General features: G+C 39.5%; 1 protein-coding gene across 2 annotated transcripts in view; it reads left to right on the top strand.

Annotated features, from left to right (window-relative positions):
• KIF26B (kinesin family member 26B) overlaps window positions 1-24,595 on the top strand; it is a 561,334-nt gene that overhangs the window by 481,209 nt on the left and 55,530 nt on the right. For both annotated transcript variants that reach the window (XM_005539602.5, XM_005539606.5), the window contains one exon: window positions 18,660-18,819. In XM_005539602.5, the coding sequence (XP_005539659.3) occupies window positions 18,660-18,819 (160 nt within the window). The remainder of the gene's footprint in view (window positions 1-18,659; window positions 18,820-24,595) is intronic.

Below are 24,595 nucleotides of genomic sequence, written 5' to 3'. Positions count from 1 at the left end.
AACATGGCAAAACCCCGTCTCTACTAAAATTACAAAAATTAGCTGGGCGTGGTGGCGGGTGCCTGTAATCTCAGCTAATTGGGAGCCTGAAGCAGGAGAATCACTTGAACCTGGGAGACAGAGATTGCAGTTAGCCAAGATCAAGTCAGCTTCATTCCTGGACATGCAAATTAATAAACATAATCCATCACATAAACAGAACCAATGACAAAAACCACATGATTATCTCAATAGATGCAGAAAAGGCCTTCAATAAAATTCAACACCCTTCATGCCTCAATAAACTAGGTATTGATGGAACATTTCTCAAAATAATAAGAGCTATTTATGACAAACCCATAGCCAGTATCATACTGAATGGGCAAAAGCTGGAAGCATTTCCCTTTGAAAACTAGCACAAGACAAGGATGCCCTCTCTCAGCATTCCTATTCAACACAGTGTTAGAAGTTCTGGCCAGGGCAATCAGGCAGGATAAATAAAGCGTATTCAAATAGGAAGAGAGGAAGTCAAATTGTCTCTCTTTGCAGTTGACCTGATTCTATATTTAGAAAACCCCATCATCCGAGCCCAAAAACTTCTTGAACTAATAAGCAACTTCAGCAAATTCTCAGGATACAAAATCAATGTGCAAAAATCACAAGCATTCCTATACACCAACAACAGACAAACAGAGAGCCAAATCATGAATGAACTCCCATTCACAATCACTACAAAGAGAATAAAATACCCAGGAATACCTTACAAGGAATGCGAAGGACCTTTTCAAGGACAACTACAAACAACTGCTCAAGGAAATAAGAGAGAACACAAATGGAAAAACATCTCATCCTCACGTATCAATATCGTGAAAATGGCCATACTGCCCAAAATAATTTATAGATCCAGTGCTGTTCCCATCAAACTACATTGACAGTCTTCACAGAATTAGAAAAAGCTACTTTAAATTTCATATTAAACCAAAAAAGAGCCCATATAGCAAAGACAATCCTAATCAAAAAGAACAAAGCTGGAGGCATCACGCTACCTGACTTCAAACCATACTACAAGGCTACAGTAACCAAAACAACGTGGTTTACCAAAACAGACATATAGACCAATGGAACAGATCAGAGACCTCAGAAATAACACCACACGTCTACAACAATCTGATCTTCGACAAACCTGACAAAAACAAGCAATGGAGAAAGAATTCCCTATTTAATAAATGGTGCTGGGAAAAGCTAGCCATGTGCAGAAAACTAAAACTGGATCCCTTCCTTACACCTCATACAAAATTAACTCAAAATGGATTAAAGACTTAAATGTAAAACCCAAAACCATAAAAACCCTAGAAGAAAACCTAGGCGCTACCATCTAGTACGTAGACACAGGCAAAGACTTCATGACAAAAACACCAAAAGCAATTGCAACAAAAGCCAAAACTGACAAATGGGATCTAATTAAGTTAAAGAGCTTCTGCACAGCAAAAGAAACTAGCATCAGCGTGAACAGACAACCTACAAAATGGGAGAAAATTTTTGCAATCTATCCATCTGACAAAGGTCTAATATCCAGAATCTACAAGGAACCTGAATTTACAAGGAAAAAAAAAAAAAAACAAAACATCAAAAAGTGGGCAAAGGATATGGAGAGACACTTCTCAAAAGAAGACATTTATGTGGCCAACAAACATGAAAGAAAGCTCAATATCACACACTGATCATTAGAGAAATGCAAATCAAAACCACAATGAGATACCATCTCATGCCGGTCAGAATGGTAATATTATAAAAAAGTCAAGAAACAATAGATGCTGGTGAGGCTATGGAGAAGTAGGAACGCTTTTACATTGTTGGTGGAAATGTACATTAGTTCAACCATTGTGGAAGACAGTGTGGCAATTCTTCAGGGATCTAGAACCAGAAATACCATTTGACCCAGTAATCCCATTACTGGGTATATACCCAAAGGAATATAAATCATTCTACTATAAAGACACATGCACCTGTATATTTATTGCAGCACTATTTACAATAGGAAAGACATGGAACCAACCCAAATGCCCATCAATGACATGACAGACGGCATAAAGAAAATGTGGCACATATACACCATGGAATACTATGCAGCCATAAAAAAGAATGAGTTCATGTCCTTTGCAGGGACGTGGATGAAGCTGGAAGCCATCATCCTCAGCAAACTGACACAGGAACAGAAAACCAAACACCACATGTTCTCACTCATAAGCGGGAGTTGAACAATGAGAACACATGGACCCAGGGAGGGGAACAACATACACCAGGGCCTGTTGTGGGGTTGAGGGAAAGGGGAGTGAGAGCATTAGGACAAACACCTAATGCATGTAGGGCTTAAAACCTAGATGACAGGTTGATGGGTACAGCAAACCACCATGGTACATGTATAACTATATAACAAACCTGCAGGTTCTGCCCACGTATCCCAGAACTTAAAGTAAAAATAATAATAATAATATTAACTCTTCTGATCCATGAGCATGGATGTCTTTTCATTTTTTTCTATGTTCTTCAATTTTTTATCAGTATTTTGAAGTTTTTGTTACAGAGATATTTCACCTCCTTACATTTATTCCTAGGTATTTTTTGGTAGCTACAGTAGATGGGATAGCTTTCTTGATTTCTTTTTCAACTATTTGTTACTGGTGTTTAGAAACACTACTGATTTTTGTATCCAGCCGCTTTACCAAATTTATCAGTTCTAAGAATTTTTTGGTGGAATCTTTAGGTTGTTCTAATTATTATATGCCATCTGCAAACAGGAACAATTTCTTTCTCTTTTCCAATTTGGATGCCTTTTCTTTCTTTCTCTTGCCTAATTGCTCTAGCTAGGACTTCCAGTACTATGTTGAGTAACAGTGGTGAAAGTGGGCGTTCTTGTCATGTTCCAGATCTTAGAAAAAAAAAAGGCTTTTAGCTTTTCCCCACTTACGATGTTAGCTGTGGGTTTGTCATATATGTTGAAGCATGTTTTTTCTATGCCTAACTTATTGAAAGTTTTATTATGAAGGATGTTGGATTTTAACAAATACTTTTCCAGTGTCTATTGAGAGGATCTTGTGGTTTTAGTCCCTTATATGTTGATGTGATGTGCACATTTATTGATTTGCATACATTGAACCATCATTGCATCCCTAGGATAAATCCCACTTCATTATGGTGTATTATCTTTTTCGTGTGTATTTCGTTTGCTAGTATTTTATATATATATATATATCTTTTTTTGTGTGTTTTTTTTTTTTTAAAGACAGAGTCTTGCTGTGTCGCCCAGGCTGGACTGCAGTGGCGCAATCTCAGCTCACTGCAAGCTCCGCCTCCCGGGTTCACGCCATTCTCCTGCCTCAGCCTCCTGAGTAGCTGGGACTACAGGCGCCGCTACCGCACCGGGTTAAGTTTTTTTATTTTTTTAGTAGAGACGGGGTTTCACCGTGGTCTCCATCTCCTGACCTCGTGATCCGCTCGCCTCGGCCTCCCAAAGTGCTAGGATTACAGGCGTGAGCCACCGTGCCTGGCCTTTGTTTGCTAGTATTTTTTAGATGATTTTTGCATCTGTGTTCATCAGGGATATTGGTATCTCGTTTTGGTATTAGGATAATGCTGGCCTGGTTGCATGAATTAGGAAGACTTCCCTCCTCTTCAGTTTTTTGGAATAGTTTGAGAAGAATTGGTTTTATTTTACTGCTTAATTCTACTGAACTTTTAAAGTCCTGGGCTTTTCTTTGTTGGGGAACTTTTTATTACTAATTAATTCTTGTTACTCATTATTTGTTCAGATTTTATTCTTCCTGATTTAATCTTGTAAGGTTGTATGTGTCCAAGAGTTTATCCATTTCACCTGAGCTTTCCAATTTGTTAGGGTGTAGTTTTTCATAAGACTCTAATCATTATTTGTATTTCTGTGGTATTTTTTTCATTTCTCATTTTTTTAAAAAAAATTGGATCTTTTTTCTTGATTAGTCTAACAGTTTATCAATTTTGTTTCCTTTCAAAAATCAACCTTTTATTTTCTTGATCCTTTGTAAATTTTTTTAGTCTTTATTTCTTCTCTGATCTTTATGATTTCTTCTGATTTCTGGCTCAGTTTGGTTTGGCTTTTTTAGCTCCTAAAGGTGCATTATTTGGTTGTCGATTTGAAATCTTTCTACTTTTTTGAGGAAAACATTTATTACTGTAATCCCTTCAGTATTGCTATTGTTGTATCCCATAGGTTTAGGAATGGTGTTTTTCCATTTTCATTTGTTTTAAGAAAAAAAGATTTTATTTCATTCTTTCATTTAGGAGCATGTTTTCGTGTAGGAGTATGTTTTATAATTTTCATATATTTGTACAATTTCTAAAGTTCTTCTTGTTATTGATTTCTTGTTTTATTAAACTGTGGTCTAAGATGCTTGATATGATTTCAACTTTTAAAAATGTGTTGAGAATTATTTTGTGGTCTAACACATGGTCTATCATGGAGAATATTCCATGTACTGATAATAACGTTGTGTATTTTGCAGCACTTGAATGAAATGTTCTCCAAATATCTGTTAGATCCATTTGGTCTGTAGTGCGGATTAAGTTCAATGTTTCTTTATTGATTTTCTGTCTAGTTGATCTGTCCAGTGCTAAAGTGGAGTGGTGGACCGGGCACATTGGCTCACACCTGTAATTGCAGCACTTTGGAAGGCCAAGGTGGGCCAATCACTCAAGTTTGGGAGTTTGAGACCAGCCTGGGCAACATGGTGAAACTCTGTCTCTAGAAAAAATACAAAAATTAGCTGGGTGTGGTGGCATGCACCCGTAGTGCCGGCTACTCTGGAGGCCGAGATGGAAGGATCATTTGAGCCTGGGAGATTAAGTCTGCAGTGAGCCAAGACCACGCTACTGCTCTCCAGCCTGGGTGACAGAGTGAGACCCCATACCAAAAAATAATAATAAAATGGAGTGGTGGAGGCCTCAACTATTACTGCATTGGAGTCAATCCCTTTAGCTTTAATAATAACTGTTTTATATAATATATCTGGGTGCTGCAGTGTTGAGTGCATATATATTTACAATTGTTATAGTCTCCTGCTGAATTGATCCCTTTATCATTATATTAATATAATGACCTTATTTGTCACTTTTTATGTTTTTTGGCTTACACTGTATTTTGTCTGATATAAGTATAGCTACTCTGGCACACTTTTGGTTTCTGTTTTCATGGAATAATTTTTTCCATCCCCTTGAAAGCTATACTTTCATTCTATGTGCATCTTTACAAATGAAATGCATTTGTTGGAGACAAAATATAGTTGGGTCTTTTTTTTTTTTAAATAAATCCATCTCATCTATATATTTTATTTAAGGAATTTAAACTGTTTACATTCAAGGATGTCATTGACAGGTAAGGACTTACTTCCGTTATTTTGTAAACTGTTTAATGATGGTTTTGTATATCTTTTGTTCCTTTCTTCCTCTTTTATTGCTTACCTTGATGATTTGGTAGTTGATTGTAGTGATGGTTGACTCCTTTCTCTTTCTCATTCATGTATCTGCTCTCCCAGTGAGTTTTCTAGTCTTGTGTATTCTTACAGTGGTAGTGATTGTCCTTTTGCTTCCAGATGTAGAACTCCCTTAAGCATTACTCACAGGGCCTGTCTAGTGGTAGTGAATTCCCTCCTTTTTTTTCTTGTTTGGGATAGACTTTTATTTTTCATTCATTTTTTAAGGATAGCTTTCAGCAATATTTCATCTTTTTTTAAGGATAGCTTTCAGCAATATTTTATAGTTTTTATGTATGCATCTTATGTTAGTCATATCTCTAAATCATGTGTTTGACGTTGTTGTAGATGGTATTTTTAATTTTTTTTGAGTTGGGGTGACAGAGTGACACCTAGGCTGGACTGCAGAGGCACAGTCATAGCTCACTGCAGCCTCAAATTCCTAGGCTCAAGTGATCTGCCACGTCAGCCTCCTGAGTAGCCAGGATTATAGGCACATGACATCATACCCAGCTAATTTCTTTTTGTATCATTTTTCTGTAGCAGTGGGGGTCTCACTATGTTGACCAGGCTGGTCTTGAACTCCTGGCCTTAAGTGATCCTTCTGCCTTGGCCTCCCAAAATGCTGGGATTACAGGTGTGAGGCACCACCCCCAGCCTTACATTTTAATTTTTAATTGTTTGTTACTATGATAAAGAAATGCAATTGAGTTTTGTCTATTGACCTCATATCCTGCAACCTTCCTAAACTTACCTATTAGTTCTAGTAACTTTTTTGTGGATTTCATCCATTAGATTTTCTATAGGTGACTATGTCACCAATGAAGAACATTTGACTTTCTTTCCAATCTGGATATCGTTCATTTATTGTACTTGGCTAGGACTTCCAGTACAATGTTAAATGGAAATGGTGAGAGTGGACATCCTTGTCTTGCTCCTAATCTTAGATGGAAGGCATTTAGTCTTTTACCATTAAGTATGATGTTAGCTATAGTTTTTAGTAGATACCTCTTATTAAATTGAGGATATTGCCTTCTACTTACATATTGCTGAGGATTTTTTGTCAGGAATGGCTGAATTTTGGTAAATGCTTTTTCTGCATCTACTGAAACAATCATATAGTTTTCCTTTCGGTTTGTTAATATGGTAAATTATATTGATTAGGTTTTTTTGTTAACCAACCTTGCATTCCTGAAATAAACCTCACTTGCTCATGGTATAAAACCCTTTGTATTTGTTGCTAGACACAACTTATTTTTTTGAGTTGGGGTCTCCCTCTGTCACCCAGGCTGGAGTGCAGTGGCATGATCACAGCTTACTGCAATTTTAAACTCCTGAGCGCAAGCGATCCTTCCTTCCATCTCAGCCTCCCAAGTAGCTAGGATTACAGTGTGCCCCACTCTGCCCACCTAATTTTTTTATACTTGTTTTGTAGTGATGAGGTCTTGCTATGTTGCCCAGGCTGGTCTTGAACTTTGGGCCTCAAGCACCTCAGCCTCCCATAATACTGAGATTGTAGGAGTTAGCCACCATGCCTGGCCCTAGATACAGTTTTCTAATATGGCTCTTTAATATTTTATGTAGAATATTTTTTGGCAATGTTCAGGAGGGATATTGGTCTGCAGATTTGTTGTTTTTTTTTTTTTTTTCCAAACAACATATTTGTTTGCTTTTGGTATCAGAGTAGTATAGTATAACTTGGAAAGTATTTCTTCCTATTTTCAGGAAGACTTTGAGTAGAACTATTATTATTTCTTCCTTAAATGGTGGGTAGAATTCACCAGTGCCTCCATCTGGTCCTAGAGCTTTACCTGTGGAAAAGTTGTGAACTACAGATTCTATTTCTTTAATGAATCTAGGCCATTTTTATTATATATTACTTCTTGAGTGAGCTCTGGAATTTTGTATCTTTCAAGAAATTTTTCCATTCTTATACATTGCTTAATTTACTGGTGTAATGTTTATTATCTTTTTGATATCTATAGAAACTTTAGATTAGGCCATCTCATTCCTGATATTGATCATTTGTGTCTTTCTTCTTCCCAGATCATTTGTGCTAGGGATTTACAAATTTTGTTGATCTTCTCAGAGAACCAACTTTTGATTTCACATCGATTTTTCTCCATTGTTTTTGGTTTTCTGTTTCATTGATTTCTGCTATTGTGTTGCTTTTTTTTTTCCTTTCTGCTATTATTTTTGTCTATAATTTGCTCATCTTTTTCTAATTTCTTAAGGTGGAAGCTGAGGTCATTGATTTGAAGCCATAGTTGCTTTCTGATACAGGCATTTAATGCTCTAAGTTTTGTTTTAACCCATCTTCAGGGATATTCACAAATTTGGATGGGTTGCATTTTCATTTCTATTCACTGAAAAACACTTCAAAATGTTCATTTTGAATTTTTCCTTGACCATAGGCTGTTTGGGGCCAAGTTGTGGAGTTTCAGAATATTTGGAGATTTTTCAGATATTGTTCTACATTGACTTCTAATTTGATTCCATTGTATCAGAGAACATGCTTTGAGTGATACGAATCCTTAACATTTATTTAGACTTGTTCTGTGGACCACAATACTGTGTATCTTGGTAAATGACTTGTGTGCACTTCAAAAGAATGTCTGTTCTGCTGTTGTTGGGTTGAATGTTCTGTGTCAAGTAGATATTTGATAGTATTGTTCAAATCGATATCCTTATGGTTTTCTGGCTACTTGTCATACCAATTTTGACATGGGGGTATTTGAAATTGCCAACTATAATTAAAGATTTGTCTGTTTCTTCATGCAGTTCTGTCAGATTGTTCTTCATGGATTAGAACATTAGCCACATAAATTTTTTAATTGTGACCACTTAATAATGAATTATCTCATTTATCATTATAGAACATTCTTTTTTGACTCTAACAACATTTTTCATCTTCAGTCTTTTTGGCATTTTTAAATTGTATATCATAGTTGTCCATATTTTTGGAGTACACATATTTTGATGCATGTATACAATGTATAGTGATCAAATTAGGATAATTGGGATATTCATCACTTCACACATTGATCTTTGCTTTGTGTTGGGAATGTTTATTATTAACTATAGTTCTTCTACTGTCCTATTGAATGCTAAAACTCATTCCTTTTATCTAACTGTATGTTTGTGCCTACTAACCAATTTATCTTTATCCTACCCTCTGCCCTTCCCTTCCCAGCCTCTGGTACCCACTCTTCTACTCTCTATCTCCATGAGATCCACTTTTGTAGCTCCCACATAAGAGTGACAACATGGGATATTTATCTTTCCATACCTGACTTATTTCACTTAACATAATGACTTCCAAGTTCATCTGTGTTACTTAAAATGACAGGATTCCATTATTTTTAAGGCTGAATAATATTCCATTGTGTGTGTGTGTGTGTGTGTGCGTGTGTGTGTGTGTGTATCACATTTTCTTTATTCATTTACCCACTGATGGACACTTAGGCTGATTCTATATTTTGGCTGTTGTGAACAGTGCTGCAATAAACATGGGAGTGCAGATACCTCTTTGATAAACTGATTTCTTTTACTTTGGATATATACTCAGCAGTGGGATTGCTGGATCATATGGTAGTTCTACCTTTAAGTTTTTTGAGAAACCTCCAGAATGTTTTCCATGATGGCTGTACTAATTTACATTCCCACCAAGTGTGTGAGCATTCCCCATTTCCTGCATCCTGTCCAGCATTTGTTTTTTGTCATTTTGATAATAGCCATTGTAACTGAGGTGAGATGATAGCTCATTAAGGTTTTGGTTTGCACTTCCCTGATGATTAGTGATGCTGAACATTTTTTCACATACCTTTTGGCCATTTGTATATCTTCTTCTGACGAATGTCTATTCAGGTCTTTTGCTCATTTTTAATTGGATTATTTTTGGGGTTTTGGCCCATTAAGTTGTTTGAATTCCTCATATATTCTGGTTATTAATCCCTTTTCAAATAGTTTGCAAATTTTTCTCCCATATTCCACATGTAGGTTATCTTTTCACCTTGTTGTTTCCTGTTCTGTGTAGAAGCTTTTTAGCTTGATGTAATCCCACTTGTCTATTTTTGCTTTTATTGCCTATGTTTTTGAGGTCTTACCCCAAAAATATTTGCCAGACAAATGTCCTGTAGTATCTCCCCAGTGTTTTCTTCCAGCAGTTTCATAGTTTCAGGTTTAAATTTAAGTCCATTTTGAGTTGATTTTTATAATGTGGTAAAAGATGAAGATCTAGTTTCACTCTTCTGCATATGAATATCCAGTTTTCCCAGCACCGGTTATTAAAGAGATTGTCCCTTCCCCAATGAGTGTTATTGGTGCCTTTGTCAAAAATGAGTTGGCTGTAAGTGCATGGATTTATTTCTGGGTTTTCTATTGTATTCCATTGGTCTGTGTGTCTGTTTTTATGCCAGTACTATACTCTTTGCTTACTATAGCTTTGTAGTATAATTTGAAATCAGATAATGTGATGTTTCCAGCTTGGTTATTTTTGGTCAGTATTGATTTATCTACTGCGGGTCTTTTGTGATTCCATAAAAATTTTAAGATTTTTCTTTTCTATTTCTGTGAAGAATGTCATGAGTATTTTGATAGGGATTGCATTGAATCTGTAGATTGCTTTGGGTAGCATAGACACTTTAATAATATTAATTCTTCTAATCTATGAGCATGGGATATTTTTCCATTTTTGTGCTCTTCAATATCTTTCATTGGCGTTTTATAATTTTCCTCATAGAGATCTTTCACTTCTTTGGTTGAATTTTTACTAGGTATGTTTTTGTAGCTATTGTAAATGTGATTGCTTTCTTGATTTCTCTTTCTAGTTCATTGTGGTGCAACATTAGGTTGTGTGTTTATTTTATATCCTGCAACTTTATTAAACTCATTTATCAGTTCTAAAAGTTTTTTGGTGGAATCTTTAGATTTTTCTAAATATAAGATCATGTCATCTACAAACAAGAATAATTTGACTTCTTCCTTTCTAATTTGGATGCCCTTTATTTCTTTCTCTTATCCTATTGTGCTGGCTAGGAATTCCAGCACTATATTGAATAATTACAGTTTATAATTCACTGCTGAGCATCCTTTTCTTATTCCAGATCTTAGTGAAAGGTTTTCTATTTTAACTTATTCAGTATGACATAAGCTGTGAGCGTGTCACATATGATACTTATCTTGTTGAGGTATGTTCCTTCTATAAATTTGTTGAGGATTTTTATCACAAAGGGATGTTGAATTTTATTAACTACCTTTCCAGCATCTATTGAAGTAATTCATATTTTTTTCCTTGATTCTGTTGATGTGATGTTTTAAACTTATTAACTTACATATGTTGAACTATCTTTGCATCACAGGGATGAATCCTACTTGATTATGGTAAATGGTCTTTTTAATATATTGCTGTCTTCTGTTTATTGGTATTTTGTTGAGGATTTTTGCCTCTTTTTATCAGAAACATTGTCCTGTAGTTTTCTTTTGTTGTTATCTTTGGTTTTGGAAATAAGGTCAGGCTGGCCTTGTGGAATGAGTTTGGAAGTATTTCCTTCTCTTCAATTGTTAAAAATAGTTTGAGTAGAATTGGTATTAGTTATTCTTTAAATGTTTGGTAGATTTCAGCAGTAAATCTATCAGTTCCCTGGCTTCTCTTTGATGGGAGACTTTTTATTACTGTTTCAATTGATTACTTGTTATTGGCCTATTCAGGTTTTTATTTATTCACAGTTGAGTTTTGGTAGGTTGTATGTTTCCAGGAATTTATCCATTTTTTCCTAGATTTTCCAATTTATTGGCATATAGTTACTCATAATGGTTGCTATTGATCCTTTGTGTACCTGTAGTATCAGTTGTAATGTCATCTTCTTCATCTCTGACTTTATTTAGTTGGATCTTCTGTTTTTTCTTAGTCTAACTGAAGGTTTTAGAATTTTGTTGCTTTTCAAAAAACAAACTTTTTATTTTGTTGGGGTTTTTCATATTATTTTAGTCTCAATTTCATTTATTTTTGCTCCATCTTTACTCATTTCTTCCTACTAATTTTAGGTTTGGTTTGTTTTTCTTTTCTAGTTCATCGAGGTGCAACATTAGGTTGTTTATATTTGGAGTCTACATTTTTAATGTAGGTATTTATTGCTGTCGACCTCTCCCTTAGTGCTACTTTTTCTATATCCCGTGGGTTCTGGTGTGTTGTATTTCCATTTTCATTTGTTTCAAGAACTTTTTAAACTTCATTCTTAATTTCTTCATTGACCTATTGGTCATCCAGGACAATGTTATTCAATTTCCATGTATTTGAATAGTTTCTAGCATTTCTTGTTATTAATTTATAGTTTTATTCTGCTGTGGTTACAAAAGATACTTGATATGATTTTGACTTTTTACAGCTTGTTGAGACATGTTTTGTGGCCTATCATATGGTCTGTCCTGGAGAATTTTCATGTACTGATGAGAAGAATGTGTATTTTGCAGCAGTTGAGTAAAATGTTTTGTGAATATCTGTTAGGTCCATTTGCTCTAGAGTATTGTTTAATTCTGAGGTTTCTTTGTTGATTTTTCTGCCTGAATGATCCATCCATTGCCAAAAGTGAGGTGTTGAAGTTCCTTACTGTTCTTGTATTGTAGTCTACCTCTCCTGTTTAGATCTACTAATATTTGCTCTCTCTATATATATACACACATATATCCTGCTATTTGGTCATATATTTGTAATTGTTATATCCTCTTTCAGAATTGACTCCTTGCTGAATTATTATATAATAATTTCCTTTGTTTCTTTATGTAGTTTTTCACTTAAAGTCTATTTTATCTGATCGAAGTATAGCTAGTCTTGATCATTTTTGGTTTCCATTTGTATGGAATGCTTTTCCCATCCCTTCACCGTTAGTCTATGTGTGTCTCTATAGGCAAAGTGTGTTTATTGTAGGCAACATATAGTTGGGTCTTATTTATTAATCCATTCAGCCACTCCATGTCTTTTATTTGGAGAATTTAGTCCATATACATTCCATGTTATTATTGATAGGTAAGGCCTTCCTACTGCCATTTGATTACTTATTTTCTAGTTGTTATGTAGTGTACCTCCTTACTTCCTTTTTTATTTTTTGTGGTTAAGTGATTTTCTTTGGTAGTATGTTTTAATTTGCTGCTTTTGTTTTTTGTATATCAATTATAGATTTTTTGCTTTAGGTTACCACGAAGCTTACAAAAAAATCCTGTAATTATAACAAGTTATTTAAAAGTCATACCAATTTAACTTTTTATTGTAGCAGAAGAAAAGAAACAAATCAAAAAGAAAAAAACACATACACGTTAATTTCCTTGTGTTCCTATATTTTAAATTTTTGATGTCACAAAATCAAAATTTGCCTACCTCAAAAATTTTGTGGTTATTATTCTTAATAGTTTTGTCTTTTAATCTTCTTAATAAAAATATAAATGGTTTAAATGCCATGATTACAATATAACAATCACATTAGCATTATTTTTCCTATGCTTTTAAGAACTTCTTTAGCATTTATCATATGCTAGGTCTGGTAGTGATAAGTTTTCTCTGAGAAAGTCATCTCTCCTTCATTTCTGAGGAGTAACTTTGCTAGGTGCAGTATCCTTGGGGGACAATTTTTTTCCCTTCAGCACTTTGAATAATATCATCTCCTCCTGGCCTATAAAATTTCTGCTGGGAAGTCTGCTGCCAGGTGTATTTGATGTCTGTTGTATGTTATTTGCTTTTTTCTCACTCTCTCACTGTTTTTAGGACCCTCTTTGCCTTTGACCTTTGTGAGTTTAATTATAATATGTCTTGGGGTCTTCTTATTTGGGTTTAATCTGATTGGTGACTTTTGACCTTCATGTACTTGGATATTTATATTTTTCTCTAGGTTTGGAAAGTTCTGTGTTCTTTCTTTCTTTCTTTTTTTTTTTTTTTTTTTTAGATGGAGTCTTGCTCTGTCGCCCAGGCTGGAGTGCAGTGGCTGGATCTCTGCTCACTGCAAGCTCCGCCTCCCGGGTTCACGCCATTCTCCTGCCTCCGCCTCCCGAGTAGCTGGGACTACAGGCGCCCGCCACCTCGCCCGGCTAGTTTTTTGTATTTTTAGTAGAGACGGGGTTTCACTGTGTTAGCCAGGATGTTCTCGATCTCCTGACCTCGTGATCCACCTGCCTCGGCCTCCCAAAGTGCTGGGATTACAGGCTTGAGCCACCGCGCCTGGCCTGTGTTATTTCTTTGAATAAGCTTGCTACCTCTTGTCTTTCTCAGTTCTCTAACTCCACTAACCCAAATATTTGCTTTTTTGATGTTGGTCCATAGGTCCCAAAAGCTTTGTTCATTTCTTCGTCTTTTTTTTTTCTCTTCTGACTGTGTATTTTCAAATAGTCTGTCTTTGAGCTCACTGATCCTTTCTTCTTTTTGATCAATTCCTCTGCTATGCTCTATTGCATTTTTCATTTCATTTATTGAATTTTTTACCTCCAGGATTTCTATTTATTTTTTAAATTTTTCTCTGAACTTTCTCTGAGACGTTTCTCTGAGCTTTCTTGAGGTTCACTGAGCTTCCTTAAAACTATCTTTTTAATTATTTTTTTGAGAGATCACACATTTTCATCACTTTAGGGCCAGTCTTGGTGCCTTACTTTGTCCCTTTGACATCGTATTTCCCTGAATGTTCTTGATGCTTGAAGTATGATGATAGCTACACATTGAGAGATTAAATATTTTAGTCTTCCTAGTCTGGCTTTGTTTGTGCCTGCACCTCTTCAGAGGGTCTTCCAGGGATTCTAAGCCCACTGACTATTATGTTCCCTATCTGTGATCACCACAGTCATCTCAGCACTAGAGGATACTCTATTCCCAGGCTTGCTGTGAGTCTCACAATGGCTTTCTGGGCCAAACGGACCTGAGGAAGATCCAAGGACAGGACTTGTGTTATGTGGGAACACTGGCCGCCAGGGACCGGAATCTTGAAGACTGTCCTAGTGTCCCAGACCAATGTACTTCCCTGCAGGCCTCTGCACAGGTGTGTCCCAGACCAGTGTACTTCCCTACAGGCCTCTGCACAGGTAGGCTGGGTCCCCAACCATAGCAAGAGAGGCAGAAGTTGAGACTAGACCCCTTCAGGATCTGCTGTGAGGAGGAGGCTGATGGGCCTTTCTCATTGGCTGAGACAGGCATGTGTTACTCAGCAAGTCTCTGCACAAGTGGAGTAGTTTCTTACCCATAACAGGAGGAGCTAAAGCCAAGACCAGGCCTCCTCACCATCTGCTATAAGATGGAGGCTGGCCAGGAGCCTGTAGTCCCAGCCACACAGGAGAGTGAGGCAGGACAATGGCATGAACCCGGGAGGCAGAGCTTGCGGTGAGCCGATATTGCACCACTGCACTCCAGCCTGGGGGACAGAGCGAGATTCCGTCTCAAAAAAAAAGGATGGAGGCTGTCATACCTGCAACATTGGCTCAAATGGGCATGCATCTTCTAGTAAATCCCTGCATAGACAGGATAGTTCCCCAACTATCAGCAGGAGGAGCTAGAGCAGAATCTGGGCCCCCTTGGGATCTGCTGTGGGACAGATACTGAAGGGCTCAGTCTCAGCTCAGAGGCATGTGTGTCACCCAGCAAGTTCCTGTACAGATAGAATAGTTATCTGACGGCAGAGGGAGGGTCTGGAGCTGTGACTGGGCCCCCTTGGGATCTGCTGTGGGACAGAAGCTAGAGAGCCCAGTCTTGTATCTGAAGGTGTGTCTTTCCCAGGAGGACACTGCATCAGTAGGATATTCCATGACTGCAGCAGGAGGTGCTGGACATGCCTCCCCGCAGGTCTTCGCGTAAATGGGATAGGTCTTTGTCTTCAGTCTCTTTTGTCTAATACTGGTAGATTCCAACTCTCCTGGTTACTGTTTGCCTTATCCACACTCACACGTTTAAACTAGTGTTTATTTCTATCTGAAGTGCATTTCTCATAGGAAGCATATAGTAGTGCCTCACTTTTTTATCCAATCTGATGATTTTTGCCTTTTAATAAGGGTATTTTAGACTATTTCAATTTCATGTGATTATTGATATCGTTTGGTTCAAAATACTACTTTTCTGTTTTCTGTTTGTCCCATCTGATCTTTGTGCTCTTTTTTTTCTGCCTTCTTTTGGATTTATTTATTAAACATTCTAATTTCTATCTTTTGTGGGTTTATTAGCTATTACTTTTATTGTTTCATTATTGCTTTAGTGTTTGTAACATACATGTTTAAGTTACCACAATTTAATTTAAAGTGATATCCCACTTATATAAGGAATAAAAACCTTATAATAGTATACTTCCATTTCTCCCCTCTGACTTGTGTGTTATTGCTATCAAACATTTTAATTTTACATGTTACTCACACATTACATTGTGATTTTTGTTTTAATAATCTTTCAAAGAGATTTAAAGTAATAAAAATTACATATTTACCCATGTGGTTATCATTTCCAAAGCTCTTCCTTCCTTCGTCTGTATTCCTGGTGTTTTTGCTTATGGTGAATTCTTTTAGGATTTTTAAGTCTAAAAATATCTTTATTTCCCTTTTGTTTTGGAATGATACTTTTGCTGGGTGTATATTTTTAACTTGACAGTTTTTAGTATTTTAAAAACATTGCTCCACTGTCTTCTCACCTGTATTATTTCCAATGAGAAATCTGCCATCATCCTTGTCTTTGTTCCTTTATATGTAATGTGCTTTTTTCCCTCTGGCTCTTTTCAAGATTTTTCTTTATATCAGTGGTTTTGGGCAGTTTGGTTATGATATGCCTTGATATAGTTTCTTCATTCGTGCTTGGGGCTCACTTAGCTTCTTGGATACATGGGTTTATGATTCATTAAATGTGGGGAATTTTTAGCCATTATTTTTCTCAAATGTTTTATTTGTAGCACACTCTGTGTCTTCTCCTTTAGGGACCCCAATAACACATAGCAGACACCTGAAGTTGTCCTACAGCTCTTTTTTTCCTGTTTTTTATTTGTTGTTGTTTTTTCCCCTGTATACTTTATTCTGAATAGTTTTATTGCTAGATCTTCAAATTTGCTGATTTTTCATTCTGCAATATCTACTCTGCCATTCATCTCATCTAGTATTTTTTTATCTCACACATTGTAGTTTTTATCTCTAGAGGTTCAGTTTTGTGTCTTTTTTTTTTTTTTTTTTTGAGACAGAGTCTTGCTCTGCCGCCTAGGCAGAGCAAATTGTGCAGTGGCACAATCTCGGCTCACTGCAAGCTCTGCCTCCCGGGTTCACGCCATTCTCCTGCCTCAGCTTCCCGAGTAGCTGGGACTACAGGCACATACCACCACACCCAGCTAATTTTTTTTATTTTTAGTAGAGACAGGTTTCACTGTGTTAGCCAGGATGGTCTCGATAGTTTTGTGTCTTTTTAAATATATATTCCATGTTTCTACTTAACTTTGTGAACGTCTGAAATACAGATGAAATAACTGTTTTAATAAATAGCTGCTTCTGTCAATTCTAACATCTCTGCTAATTCTAAGTTGGTTTCAACGATCTCTTCATTATGGGTTTCATTTTCCCAAGTCTTCACTTTGCAAATATTCTCCAGCTTTGTTTTAGAATGCAGTTGTGTTACTTGGAAAGAGTTTGATCATTTTTTTTGTTTTGCTTTTAATATGTGTGAGATGGGATCAGGTCAGTGTTCAGTCTGTGGCTAAGTATGGAAAATACTTCTGGGTGTTCAACCCGATGCCCCGTGAATCGTGAAGTTTTCCAGGCTGGCTGTTAGGAAGTAGCATGATTCCTGGCTTTGTGAATAATATATGTAAAATTAAACGATCTCCAATCTTCTTAAGTGGTTAATTTCTGAGCCTTGAATAGTTTTCTCACATGAATGTTGTGTTAGTCCCTTTGGCATTGCTGTAACAAGATACCTGAGGCTGGTGATTTATAAAGAGGCTTATTCTGCTCACAGTTCTGCAAGCTATATAAGAAGCATGTCCCCAGCATCTGCTTCTGGTGAGGCCTCAGGACGCTGACGATGATGGTGGAAGGTGAAAGGAGAGCCGGCATGTCACATGGCAGGAGAGAGCAGGAGAGAGAAGGGGGCAGGTGCCAGCCTCTTTTAAACAACTAGCTTTTGCATGAAGTTAAAGAGCAAGAACTCACTCATTACCATGGGAAGGGCACTAAGCTGTTCACGAGGGTTCCACCCCCAAGACCCAAACACCTCCCACCAGGCCCCATCTCCAACACTGAGGATCACATTTCAACACCAGGCCTGTGATTCTCAGTGCTGGAACCTGCTGGGAGGTGTTCAGGTCATGGGGGTGGACAACCCATCTCCACCATTGAGGATCACATTTCAACATGAGATTTGGAGCACACAGACATCCAAACTATATCAGATGTGCTGACCAGCACTCAGTTGAACCCTTGATGGACCTTCTGCAAATCTCTAGAGTTCTTTCCTCTGCTGTACTCTGTCTTGTAAATTGTTGCCACCTTTGTCTCCCTGTACTTCGGCAGCAGAAGTACTCATGGGCAAGTTACTTCACTTTTCGGAACTGTTATTTTCTCATCAATACAGAAAGGATAATAGTATGTAGCTTATGATTTTATCATGGGAATTGAATGAGGCTGATGTTTGTACAGCACCTGGCACTTGGCAGATACTCAGCAAATATTTGGGTCTTCCCTGTCTCTGCACCTGGTTGTTATTTCTTCCTGATTTTTGCCTTTGGTTTGCAACCTGATTCCTGGCTGAGCTTTAGGTTGGGTTCTGTATAATGATCAACCAAAGCTGGTAATCACTCATGAGCCATTCAGGTTTTAACTTGATGAGTTTCAGAATTCTGCTGTTCAAATGGCATTTAGGTAGAAATGTAGCCTCCTATCATTAGACATTTATTTTCTCCAAAATCTCATTCAGTTCAACCTGCAAGAATTATTTGAATTCATTTATCTGTAGTGTGACTGTCAGTAGACTTTAGAAGGTCAGTGGTGTGTGGTGAAAAGAATTTTAAGAGGACCAATGCTATTTGCAACCCCAGCATGATTTTGCTGGGGTTTCCTAGTAGGTCGTGAACTTCAACCTTTTACTCCCCCTTTTCATTTTTCCTCAGGTTTCCCAAGGAGCTACATGAAGAACAGATGAGTGTTTGTCAGAACTTAACCATTTCTCTTTTATCTTCTCTTATGTGGCAGTGTCTGGAGGTCGCAGCCGCCTGCATCTCATTGATCTCGGCAGCTGTGTGAAAGCTCTTAGCAAAAATCGAGAAGGAGGCTCAGGACTGTGCCTCTCGCTGTCTGCTCTGGGCAATGTCATCCTGGCTCTCGTCAATGGCAGCAAACACATTCCATACAAGTAAGTGACTCTTCTACTCAAAGAATGCGGTGGGGGTAAGCATGGTGTGGGACGCTTGGCTTAGTGCCATCTGGGGAGAGGTGTGCCACAGAAGGACAGCCTGGACCCCATTCTAAGTTCAGTGCCAGAGACCAGCCTTAGCTAACAGTTGTGTAATGCATGATCTCCCATATTCAAAACTTTTGGAAATACTTAAATCTATTCCAGTTCTAACTTGAGGCTACTCAAGTTAGAAGAAAATAGGAAATTATCTCAGTTGAGTTCCCCACTCACAACTGAAGGGGGTGGGCCATTGTCACCATGAGAAAGATACGCCTGTTTCACAGTGATGAGAATGAGGGTGGAAGACTGGCTTACCCTTAGGGGTAGGGCCACCAGACTCAACCAAACAAATACAGGCTATCCAGGCAAATTCGAATTTCAGATAACCAACAAATAAGGTTGTATTATACGTATGCACCCCAACATTGCGTGGGACACTCCTGGTGTCATGTATTTTATCTGGCAGCCCCATCTAGGGAGTTTAGAAAGCTGGGAGAATTAGCACCGCCTTCCCATGCAAATGTTTAGTCACTTCCAGGATCCTTCCTGTCTCTTTATTGCTGCTCCAAGACAATTAAATTACAGCCGCTCCTATGTCTGGCAGAGACAAAGCCACTCCACCACCATCACCCCAACTAAGCGTTCTCATTGGACCGTGTGGTGGCGGGCCATTGACTGGCTGGCCGGGCTTCTGCCAAGGCCCAGCTGAGCCTCTTACTAGCTGCATGAACCTTCATTCTTCCTAAAATGAGGGCTAAAGCTATACATGTTACTTACATCACAGAAATATAAGGCTCAAAATGATAAAACATGTATAAAAGTTTATTGTAGAATTTAGGACACTATGGCCAATAACCTATGATGAAAGTCTGGTAACACCTATCTGGTCAAGCCTATCCTCACCTATTTAAAGGGAAAAAAACACTGGCCTTACAAGGTTGCCATGAGGATTAACTAACTGTATGTGGATTCATGGTTTTATCTGTAAAAATCCTACAAAACCTAAGTTACTTGTGTGGGAGGAAAAGGTCGAACAGTGTATTCTATAATGACCGAGATTCAGGATGAGTGCTGGAGTTCTTTCCCTCAACCCTACGGACCGACTTTAGGAGCTTAAATGGTGGTTACAATCCTGTCCATCTCATTTCTAGAAATTTGGAATCCTAGTTGGATAAACCCAGAAATGGTGTTCCCAGCTCTTGTAACAACACTTTTCTATAGGAAAAAATTGTTAAGTTGAAGAATTATAGAGTTTCATTTGATGTCATTTCTGTAGTTGAATAAATTCAACTGGTGGGGAGAAAAGGCAGGGGAGGGCAACCGTTGGAGTTGGAGATGAAGGGAAGAGTTGCTGGCCCTCACTGGTTTCCATAAAATGAGAATCATGCCTGTTAATGTCATAACTTCATAGATCATGGTGTAAATAAAATTCCAGATTGCACCTTGTTAGGAGGTCATCGATTACATATTTTACTTAAATATTTTCCACTGTTTCTGCAGGGCGACATGCTTTTATGATTTCTATAAATAGTTGTTGAATTGATGGTGAGAACATAGATGCATGTAAACATGAAACTATTTTTAATTTAAAGTAACTTAGTTAGAGTTGGGTTTTGTTATAAATGAGTAGGGAAACATTAAAAATTGTTTTTATGGCCCAGCGTGGTGGCTCACACCTGTATTTCCAGCACTTTGGGAGGCTGAGGCGGGAGGATTGCTTGAGCCCAGTAGTTCGAGACCAGCCTGGGCAACATGGCAAAAACCTGTCTCTACAAAAATACAAAAATCAGCCAGGCGTGGTGTTGCATGCCTGTAGTCCCAGCTGCTTGGGAGGCTGAGGTGGAAGGGTCAATTGAGCCCAGGAGGCAGAGCTGCAGTGAGTTGAGATCATGCTACTGCACCAGCCTGGGCAACAGAGTGAGACCCTGTCTCAAAAAAAAAAGAAAAAAGAAAAAATTTGTATGAATTGTTCAAGCCTCTTGTTAATTAAGCATATTTTTAACATGCTGGCCCTACCACCGGGCCGCCTGCGCTCCTGGGAGACACCTGCACTCACCAGTCCCTGCAGACAGCTGCCTGCCTTCATTCCAGGAGTCCCCTTCCTTCTATTGTGGCACCGAGAGAGTGATCGTTAAAGTGTTTCTGGGTCTCAAGCACAGACTAGCATCCACGCGGTGTCAGCACAAGACCCAGTCCTGGAGCTGTCCCGTGGCCTGGTTGAGCTATTGATGGCGTGAGTATAGACTCACCAGCTGTCCTTGCCCTGCCCTGCCTAACACACCTCATCGAGACCTTGCCGGGTTGCCTGGTGCCGGAAACATGGCGGCCTGGCTGTCCAGCCAGCACTGTCCTCCCCGAAACATCCATTGGCCGGTGCATTTGTTCTGCCACCCCTCAGTGTCCTTAATGCCCTTTACTGTGCGTGATCTTAAAAAGACCCTTGCTGTCATGTTTTCTCTGAATCTGGGCCACAGCCTAGATTCAGTATTTAGCATCTGCAAATTTACATTTACAAAGTGATTCATCAACTAGAAACTGTCTTCTTTTGAGGTACAGAAAGATAAGGTGAAGATTTACTCAAATCACCCGGCCAGTGGGTGGCGGGATCAAACTGCCTCCCTTTTCACAGCTTCAGAGGCCTTGACAGTTCAGAGCTGCAGACCCACGCCCCCTTCTCATCAAGCTCTCTAAAGTCGGAGCTGCCTTTGCTCCGCACGGCAGGGGAGCCCAGCACAGCAGGAAGGCCCAGATTTCTGGTATCAGCTCCATCAGCACTCTGAACCACATTATGCAGCATTTTGTCAGCATACTAAACACCTTCAGGGTGTCACACCTTGTCTTTGCAATGGGTGCCTTAGAGAACGGAAGTTTCCTGCCCTTGTGGTTTCCTGTTACTCCTCCTGCTCACTGACGGGGGAAGAAAAATAGAAACAAAGATAGAAAACCAAATTCCATCTTCTCTTCCTTCCCCTACCCCCAAAACACAGACACCCCACTACCTCTCCATTTGTCTCCCCAGACAACTCTGTGCTTGGAACCTGCGTTACTTGTGCTTGCTCCTGGGAAATTCACTGGAATGTGCACAGAGGGGCTGTAGCCTGTCTTCATTCCTCTTCATCATTTTACCAGACTATTTGTCATGTGAGCAAAGCCGGAAAGTGAGTTTGGATTCATTACCCATCCCAGGCATTCCCACAGGCACCCTCCATGTGCGCTGAATGGGTCTGACTTTGCAAATGATATTGCCCTTGAAGATGCAAGAGAGGTGGAGCAGGTTTCCAACCTCAGCCATTACATGGCACAGGCACATTGCACGGCACAGGCTTGCCGGCCAGTCCAGGTGCCGTAAGTCGGCCCTAAACAGTGGCACCATTCAGAAAAGCATGCAGGAAAGGCAGGGAGACCACCAAGGGCTCCAGCCCCTCATCAGTTCTGCACTGGCAGGCTGCACAAATTACGCTCTAATTTTTGAGAGCCTCCACATCTAGGGAACCCTGCCCTCGTTTGAGCATTTTGACAGTGCATTTGCAAATCTTCTTTATTCGGTACAGTCATTTGCTGTTCCTTACCACTCTTGGGCACCAAGGTGCTAGGAGTCTTCCCATTTAATGGATAAGAAAAAATAGGCAGAAGCATTGAAATGACTTCTCAGGCCAAAACCCAGTGTTTCAGGCACATCCCACAGGAGTTGGCCCCCAGAAGAACTGCCACAAGGATCTGTCAGGGTGAACTGAGCTTCGGCTAAAGGGTGTTACGTCCCAGCTCATCTGAAGGACCGCAGCCTTTCGAGACTCGGATTCTAACCGCAACCCACTTCTCTCAAAAATAGAATTTCTGGTTCTCTTAGATGTTGCCTTGCAAAGGGCATGGACTCTTAGAAACCACACCTTTCACACAGGGCTCCTGCAAGCCCTGAAGCATTTACCTTCATTTATAACTGCTACTCCATATGGAGGAAGAATTCCTTTAATGGGTCATATGGCCTGTTTGCTTATTTGCCAACTTGGTGTTTCTAAACACTGTTTCTAAACAACAGCTAGTTGCTAATGTCTTGGCTGCCCTTTAACAAGAACTCATGAAAGTCATTCTGTGGCCCTCTCCTGTTGTGCCTGAGACGCTTCTCCCAGTCATCTTGAAAAATGGTGCTACACAGCCATCCCGTCGTGGAAATGATGGCTACATAGCCATCCGTCTCGGCACCTCCCTCTTACGGGTTTCGTCTATGGTTCAGATCCAGACCTAATCCTTGTTTGTTGAGATCAGTCACTGAGGCACTTTGGGTCTCAGCAGCTGTGCTGAGCTCGCCTCCTCCTCTCTGTGGTGGATCCCGAAGCTGCAGGCCACAAGCAAACACCGCAGGCAGCATCCACTTCCAGAAGCCTGTGTTCCACAAAGCGATGAGGACGCCCACCCTCAGGGGCTATCATGGGAACTCTTTTCCTCCTAAGGCCCCAGTGAGGAGCCAGGAACCAAGTCATCTTGAAGTTGTAGCATCGGAGCACAGCAGTTCATTCCAAGCAGCAGGCAGCACTAGAAGCTCAGGTTCAAGTCAGTGACTTGAAAGGAAATGACACTTCATAAGTAGAGGCAGCTTTTTCAAAATGCAAGCGCGTCTTCTCTTCCAAGAGAGGGTGGGGCGCTGGCACCTGCGGGTCGCACGTGTGGCAGCAGGCCCAGCACTGGCAGGAACTTCAGGACGAGCCCCTCTGAAGGATGCGGACATTCCCCTCCCTTGCCTGGAGAAGCGTTTCTTCCTCGAGCCCATGGAGATTTGGGCTGAGTCTCTGCTTTCTCAGAACTGGGAACCCGGTACTCAAGGTCTGGGAAGCTGGGGAAAGGGGCTCAAGATTGCTGTTAGCTAGAGCGGGGTCCCAAACCCCCAGGCCACAGACTGGTACAGGTCCCTGGCCTGTTAGGAACCGGCCTGCACAGCAGGAGGTGAGCAGTGGGAGCACGACCGCCTGAGTGCCGCCTCCTGCCTGATGAGTGGCACTGGATTCTCATAGGAACTTCGTGCTGTTGTGAACTGTGCGTGTGAGGGATCTAGCTTGTGTGCTGCTGGTGAGAATCTAATGCCTGATGATCTGAGGTGGAGCAGTTTCATCCCAAAACCATTCCCTACTCCCATGGGGTCCATGGAGAAATTGTCTTCCACGAAACCTGTCCCTGGTGCCAGAAAGGTCAAAATGTTAGGGAGTGCGGAGCCACAGCGTTCAATTCCCATCTCACACAGGAGACGAAAGGCTCTTCCTCCGGACTTGGATGTATGTTACTTAGATGTACCATGAAATTAAGTAGATATTTGTCAGGAAAAATGCAAAGGAGTATCAGTTCTCCAGATTTGTTTAAGATAGCATGAAACAGGGAGACGTGCATGTAAGAATCTGTGTGTGTGTGTGTGTGTGTGTGTGAGACAGAGAGAGAGACATATGCATATTTAACCTCCTTTAAATGTATATTAATGCTGTATTATCTCCTCCTGATTTACAGGGAGAATATCAATTTAGAACTATTTGCACAAACTCCAGATACCAGTTTAGAGCACTCCCTGTTTAGAAATAAAATAACCAAAGTCTCAGGTTGCCAGGCAACTGCAGCAATGATAATTCTTAGTATTGCTGCTTTAGAAATACTCATTTTTATACATTTTAATGACTGTTAGGATGCAGAGAACGTGAGTTCAGAATGTCACTGGGACATCGAAGTCCCTTTTCTATGAGATTTTTAGCATTCT

The sequence above is a fragment of the Macaca fascicularis genome, chromosome 1, assembly GCF_037993035.2.
Source record: "Macaca fascicularis isolate 582-1 chromosome 1, T2T-MFA8v1.1".
Classification (NCBI taxonomy): Eukaryota; Metazoa; Chordata; class Mammalia; order Primates; family Cercopithecidae; genus Macaca; species Macaca fascicularis.
This window is presented reverse-complemented; position numbering and strand designations above follow the sequence as displayed.